Consider the following 7,500-nt stretch of genomic DNA (forward strand, 5'->3'; position numbering starts at 1 on the left):
CACACTCACACACACTCACACACACCACACACAGCTTAAGCCTCCACATAAAAGTGAACTTTAATCTAATCAACTAAAAGCTAATTTAATGCATTGAATGATTGTTTCACTTAAAGAGCAGCAAGATGTCCCCACAATGTCAAGCATTTCTAACATCTGAGAAACACACACACACACACACACACACACACACACAGACAGAACCTTTCTCAGCTGAAGGTAGGTGTGTAACACCAGCAGGAGATCTTCTCAGTTAACAGAAGTAAAAGTCAGTATTTTCACACAGCCCTTCCTCCAGTCACAGTGCACAAAATTCATTGCTCTCGAGACAAGCTTATGGATCCCAAAGACACGTTAATAGTGTGTGGTGTGTGTGTGTGTGGCGTGTCACTGGGTTATGTTGTTGTTTGTTTGTTTGTGTGTTTGTTTGCCACATACCCGCGCTTTGGTGCGGTTCTTGCGCTTAGGCATGTCCTCCTCCATCTCTTCCACATCCAGGTCATGTGGAAAGTCTCCCACCAGCAACTTCTGCAAAAACACACACACACACACACACACACACACACACACACACACACACAGGCGTTCGTAATCCAGTTGTATCACACATGTGCTACACTTACTGTTGTACATTGTCTTATCCAGAAAACAATTTCAGTCCTTGAGATAGACAAAGTTTCCTCTGATTTCCTCGGTCCATCAAAAGAAAAAATATCATTATGTAAACAAAGCTAATTGAAACCTAATCATTTTCTAATGAAGTTTAATATTATTAACTGTTTTGTTTCACAGTTAAAGTGATCCTGAGTGTAAAAACGTCTAACTGATGAAATATCACTGCATTTCATAACCAAACACAGTACTTCCAGTTCACATGTTCATCTCTCTGTGTGTGTGTGTGTGTGTGTGTGTGTGTGTGTGTGTGTGTGTGTGTGTGTGTGTGTGTGTGTGATAGACTGTAGATCCCCAATAAAGGGATGGGGGACCTGATAGACTGTAGATTCCTGACCAGGACGAAGATGAATGAAATGGTGTTTTTACAGATTATTCACATGGAGAATGATGCCTCACAGTCACATGTGGTAGCTCAGTGGTTAATATGCCAGGCTCCTGAGCAGAAGGTTGTGTGTTTTAATCCCAGGACCAATAATCTGCCTCTGTGTGGCTCTTGAACAAGGCCCTTGTCTGTATAAATGAGATAAATGTGAGCTGCTCTGGATAAAGGCTTCTGTTACATAATACACAAATAAACATGTAATAATTCTGAATATTCCAAATACTTGTGATCCGTCTGTAATAATGTGTGTAATAACGATAACGCGCCTTGTGAAGCTCGCAGTTCAATGGAAGTTAAATGAAATCGTTCAGCCCTTATTAAAGCACGGAGACAGCATGAGCATGAGCAGGATCAGAGTCCTGAGAGAAAATCAGAGCCTGCAGGGGAAGAGACGCTCACGAGAGTTTCCTTCCTGCAGAGAGACAAGATGTAGGATCACAGGTCCTCTTCCAGATCAGCCTGCGGTCTGCAGAGTGCCTCTTAATTGAGGTGCAAATTGGCTAATTGTCGACCCATGGGATAGATGTCATGTCTGGTGTGTGTGTGTGTGTGTTTGTGTGTGTGTGTGTGTGCACATGCAGCTATGTGTGTAAGGAACAAGGCAATGCAATGCAACACACACACACACAATATGCACATGAAATGTGTGCCCACTTGCAGTGTCTCCAAGCTGTCAGCACAATTCTTGTTCAACCACACACACACACACACACACACACACACACACACACACACACAAAATAAAACATGGGCTGGGGCTCACAGCTGCTCTGATCTAATAGATATAGAGATATAATAGAGACATAGAGATATAATAGAGACATAGTGCTGTCTATAATAATAATAATAATAATAATAATAATAATAATAATAATAATAATAATACTGTTTTACTGTATAAATAATTATTGTTTATTTTTTGCCCAGTTGTAATTGATTCAACTGAATCGTGTCGTGAAATCCTGCTTTTGCTCCTTTACCTTTAATCCTAATTTATCTGGATGAAGTGTGTAAATTCACAACAAACTCTCGGTCATCAGTCGAGGTGAGACAGGACGAGTCAGAAGGAGGCTCGTGTGTTAAGAGAAGCTGATAAATATCTAACCCGTAGTGAGGAGATATAAAAAAGAAAAGTAAAAAACAAGTAAAAAACATTGAGCTGGAAGTGTCTGGGAACTGCAGCGGGTAAGAAATGATGCAGTTTTTGGCCATGACGCTAAGAGTACGGTATAATTATAGAAAAAAGCAGGATGAAGGTTTCAGCTGCCAGAAACATCCATTTCTCCACGTACGCTGTCTGTAGGATTTATTTACATCACATGCTGTGTAATGGGACTTTCATAGCCAGAGTAAAAGTGTGCTGCAAGTCTGAATGATGCAGGGTTTAATCTGCTAAAGGTGGCTATGGGGGAGAGAGAGAGAGAGAGAGAGAGAGAGAGAGAGAGAGAGAGAGAGAGAGAGAGAGAGAGAAAGAGAGAGAGAGCGATAAGCACATGGGCTCGCATTCAGAGCCGTGACTTAAGTCCAAAGGTTACATCAATATTTAGGTGAACACTTCCTCCTATTCAGTCAGGTTCTGCATCTGCTTAAGATTATTTTTTTAAGTTGGTCATTCAGATTATTCACATCACCTGTCTGCAGTTCACCTGCCTGGAGTTTACCCAAAGAACTGAAGTATTCAAGATAGTGTTTATTAAAAGCACATCATCTTTAAACACGCAGCATTTTTCTAGTCTGGGATAGAAAATACTTTGAACATCACACTGTATGATGTAACGTTAAAGCAAGAGACATTTTTAAAAGTGACTAATAAAAGTTAGAAGATTTGCGATAAAAAGGCAGCTAAATGTGGAACAGTCACTTTGTTCACTGAAACTCTGGTGTAATTTAACACGACGGGTTTCAGCTTCATTATCCAACAGCTGAGAAAATAGCACTTGATCCAGAATTAATATGGTTCTGTATTTCTGTTTCTTTATAATTTCACACACAGAATAACGAAAGCAAAATGTACTCCAGGAGGTGATGGGATCATAATGTGTGTATGGATCTAATCAATTTTAAAGCTTTTAGTTAACTAGTCATCAATTTAAAATAAGTTTCTGCTCATTCGATGTGTCCTCTTTATTAAAAAAAAAACAGATTAAACATTAAACACTCGTTTTTTAGTTTTCATTCATTTAAAGTTGTTGTTTTTCCTGATATTGAGATTCCGTCTCCTCTAAAGTCTTAAAAAAAAGTCTTTCTTATATTTTATTATATTTATCAAGCTTCATGTGCACAGAGTCGCTCACCTGACACTCGCTCATGGCCTCCTCCTCCTTCGTCTCCACTTTCTTATCTAAAGGCTCTCCACTGAGCAAAGACTCAAGGACAGGACCCTCAGGGACACCTCCCTCCTTCTTCAGAGCAGACTCATAGTCTGATCACACATACACACACACACGCGCACACACACACACACACACACACACACCAATACTCTCACAATTACTTTAAGTACATGCAAACAGCTTTTCAGTGATGCGTCTTTATCTGTATGTCCCTGCAGTCGCTCATTAAATTATCCTCTTCTACAAAATCATTGCAGCCACTAAACCCACAGACGATACCATACACTCTTTATCACACTGGCAGCATCCGTCTCTTACCTATCTTAAATTCGATGGGTCCCAGACGTGGATCGTCCAGGATGTTTAACCGTTTTTTCTTCCGCCAGCAGCGTGCTGGATACGTGTACAGCTGCCCTGGAGACACACCTGAGGCACAGATACAAAACCACAACCATCACAAGTCTGTTTCTTTACAAATCAGGAATCTTCACATAACTGGAGTTTAAAATAAAAAATACTACAGGTAGAAACATTTAAATTCAGTCATCTTCACTGAAGGTGAGAGGAAACCAAAGAACCCACAGAAACCCAGACAGACTGGAACACGAGCTCAGGATCCAAACTGCGCTTCAGTCCAAAATTTGGAATGAATATAATTCTATAATCCATTAAGTACAAATAAGCAGATAAAATGACTCTGCTCTTATGCCAGTACTGAACAACTTGACAGATTTTACAGGAAGCTTTAAAAGAAATGTCCAGAAAAAGTACAGCACATTGTTTGATGTCAAACTGCCAGCAGAAGCCATCAATTAATATCCTGAAGGCATAATATTTGAAAAGCAGTGATGGGATTTTGACACGTTTTTCAGGGAAATGACTACAGAATGATTTTCTCTGATGGCAGACAGTGAAGAGTGACGCATTGCTGCTGGAGTCATTATTTACTCAAGTCTACTCAAGAACTGAAGTAAAAGTAAATAAGTCATCTAATAAAACTGCTCGAGTTCTTACTTCACCGTTGTTGGTGCAGCGATGATGTACACTAAGTGAGCTACACTGAAGTAAACACCTCCTCCACTCTCAACAGTATAAGAAGGTAGAAGGTGACGTTATCTACAAAACATAAACAAATGCTTTTGGGTGATTCACTAGGTCTGTTAGCTCACTAGCTAGTCTTACTTTTTATGTTCTCTGCATGCCTCTGTGGATTTCTCTGAGTTGTCCGGTTTCCGTCCACCTTCCCAGTTGTGAACGTGTGTACAAACATCTCAGAGTTTTCCTGCCTCACATCTGATATTCCTGAGATGGTTCCTGAGATACAGGTCCAGCAAGACCGTGACCAGGATACTTATAGAATAGAATATCTGCTAAATCGCAATCTTACGGCTTTCTATGAGAGCATCTTTTTTTAATACCATCTCATGTCTCTTTAATAAACGCCAGCACACAGACACTCACCCGGGCCTCGGTGGTTCTTCTCCATCCATATGTAGCAGTTGCTCTGTGCCACGCCAGTCTGTGAGTCCAGGAAGGGCAGACGCATGGATCGCTCAGCGCACAGACGAGCGTTGTAGCTTCTGCAATGCTCGATCGCCTCACGATAAAACTCCTCACCCAGGCTAGAAAGAAGTACAAAGGTGAAGGCATGATTTAATGAACATGGTTTAAAACTGGTCTCTTCAGAGAGTTTGTTCATGAATCTGGAACTTTTTTAATCTTTATTTTTTTGTGAATAAGTTCCAGTTAAGCTCCAGATCATAACAAGGGTTCTGATCACATCCACACTTCTTTGGCTTCTAGTAACTTTTTGCTTATAAAACACAACTAATTAGCTGTAACATTAAAAGATCTCACACCACAGTACCAGAGTGAAAGTTTGGTCTTTTATGAGCCTCCACAGCTGCATTGATTAAAACGTTCAGCCTCTTTATGAGTACCTACAGTAATGAACCCTAACCCTACAGTAATGAACCCCAACCCTACAGTAATGAACCCTAACCGTAATGAACCCTAACCCTAACCCTACAGTAATGAACCCCAACCCTACAGTAATGAACCCCAACCCTACAGTAATGAACCCTAACCGTACACTAATGAACCCCAACCCTACAGTAATGAACCCCAACCCTACAGTAATGAACCCCAACCCTACAGTAATGAACCCTAACCCTACAGTAATGAACCCTAACCGTACACTAATTAACCCTAACCCTACAGTAATGAACCCTAACCCTAACTCTACAGTAATGAACCCTAACCGTACACTAATTAACCCTAACCCTACAGTAATGAAGACCGAAGCTGAGAGAACATAGAACTAAGACCTTTAGACTGACTCACATATTTTAAAACGATCTTTTTGAATTTAAGTAAAATAACAATCAGCCAAATGTAAGTAGATTTAATCCAAACATAGATCATTTTTTAAGATTAATGTTCTAAGATCAAAACTTCCACAAAACAGGTATTTACTGCTGTAACATTAGAATACGAGGTTAATTTAAAGCCTTTGTTCACCAACACACAACATTATATGCTTCAGTGAAAGTTTTGGGTCACAGTAACTGAACTGAAGTTGTGTAACATGATTCCGAGGGAACTGCACCCACAGGCGAGGAGGAAGCTTAGAGAAAAGAATTTCTCCAAGGATTACAGTTGGAGATGTGCAGAAGATGGCAGCGTTTTGGGGTCAACAAGTCTCAAAGTCTACAGTTAGACACCACCTCCACAGAAACAAACTATTTGGAAGGTGTACGAAGAAAGAAGTCTTTCTAAGACTATCTAAACACTAATATAAGTGAAACTGGTATCTTTGGTCAAATGAAATAGAAATAAATATTTATGGCAACAAAAACTAGTTTTGGAGTAATGAGAAGAATGATGAACACCACGTTTAAGTATGGTCTAGGTTCTGTGAAGTCGGGGCTGTGTTTCTCTTCAAAAGCCCGGTTCGGCACCAAGGGATTCTTCTAGCAAGTCAATGGTCCAAAAATTCATACATGTACAAAACTGGTGTAGGTTTGACCCCTGAGCTGAACTCTACTGAAACTGTGTGAGAGCTGAAGAGGAGAGTCGACAGGAGACGACCTGCAGTTATGATCTGAGCGTGTAGTCGAGTCTTCTCGGGGATTGGTGGAGGACACGAGTACAGATTTATTTTATTATGAGTGAAAACAAAAATACAGAGAAACTAAAAGAGGATTAGTGAATTAAGGCAACAGCGTGTACAAGTTAATGACTTTAGATGTTGATATCTGTAAAAGACATGAGGCTGAAATGACATCATGGTGAAATGTTGGTGTAGAGAATGAGGATGGTCATGAGCACCGTGGTCATGATGCCCTCAGGAGGAAACAGATATCTCAAGACTGGTGTGATTAAGCTGCCTAATTAGTTGGTTTTGTTCACTACAGCGTCTGCTTTTCCTCTCAAAGCCTTGTCATGGTTTGTTCTCCGGTTACACAGAAACTCTGTTGATTAGCAATAATACATTTTTATTTTAACTGAACCTTCAGGACATTAACTCTGAATTTAACATAATTTCTCTCCATATTTTTGCCTTTTCTGGTGCTGTTACTTCGCTGGATTTCCTTCTATATATATATTTTTTTTATTCTCCTAAAATAATAAATTAGTTCTTCACCTTCAGCCTCTTTTTTGTCTGTTCAGAAACCTTTTGTGCTTTTCACTCTGTGAACTTTGTGATCTTTTCATGTAACACTGAAGTAATGACCCTGTGTTCCAATGTAAAGTAGTGAGTGTTCAGCTTGTATAACAGTGTAAATTTGCCCTCAAAATAACTCAACACACAGCCATTAATGTCTAAACCACCGGACACAAAAGTGAGTAAAAACAAAGTGAAAATGTCCAAATTGGGCCCAATTAGCCATTTTCTCTTCCTGTTGTCACGTGACTTGTTAGTGTTACAAGGTCTCAGGTGTGAATGCAGGTGTGTTAAGACCATACAGCTGTTTAACACGACAGGTTCCACTCAGAACAGACCTCACCATGGTCCTACAAAATGTACCTGGTCAGTGTCATATCCAGAGGTTGTGTTTGGGAAATAGATGGTCTGGGGCTGCATGAGTGCAGCTGGCGCTCGGGAGC

The 7,500-nt window shown here is 40.2% G+C and overlaps 1 protein-coding gene across 1 annotated transcript in view; it reads right to left on the reverse strand.

Annotated features, from left to right (window-relative positions):
- Positions 1 to 7,500, reverse strand: part of dpf1 (double PHD fingers 1) — a 48,011-nt gene that overhangs the window by 23,555 nt on the left and 16,956 nt on the right. Inside the window, exons 3-6 of the mRNA XM_060888185.1 lie at positions 4,852 to 5,012; positions 3,709 to 3,816; positions 3,352 to 3,479; positions 439 to 528 (exon numbers count right to left, since the gene is read on the reverse strand). Of these exons, the coding sequence (XP_060744168.1) occupies positions 439 to 528; positions 3,352 to 3,479; positions 3,709 to 3,816; positions 4,852 to 5,012 (487 nt within the window). The remainder of the gene's footprint in view (positions 1 to 438; positions 529 to 3,351; positions 3,480 to 3,708; positions 3,817 to 4,851; positions 5,013 to 7,500) is intronic.

Source organism: Tachysurus vachellii, chromosome 15 (genome assembly GCF_030014155.1).
Source record: "Tachysurus vachellii isolate PV-2020 chromosome 15, HZAU_Pvac_v1, whole genome shotgun sequence".
Lineage (NCBI taxonomy): Eukaryota > Metazoa > Chordata > Actinopteri > Siluriformes > Bagridae > Tachysurus > Tachysurus vachellii.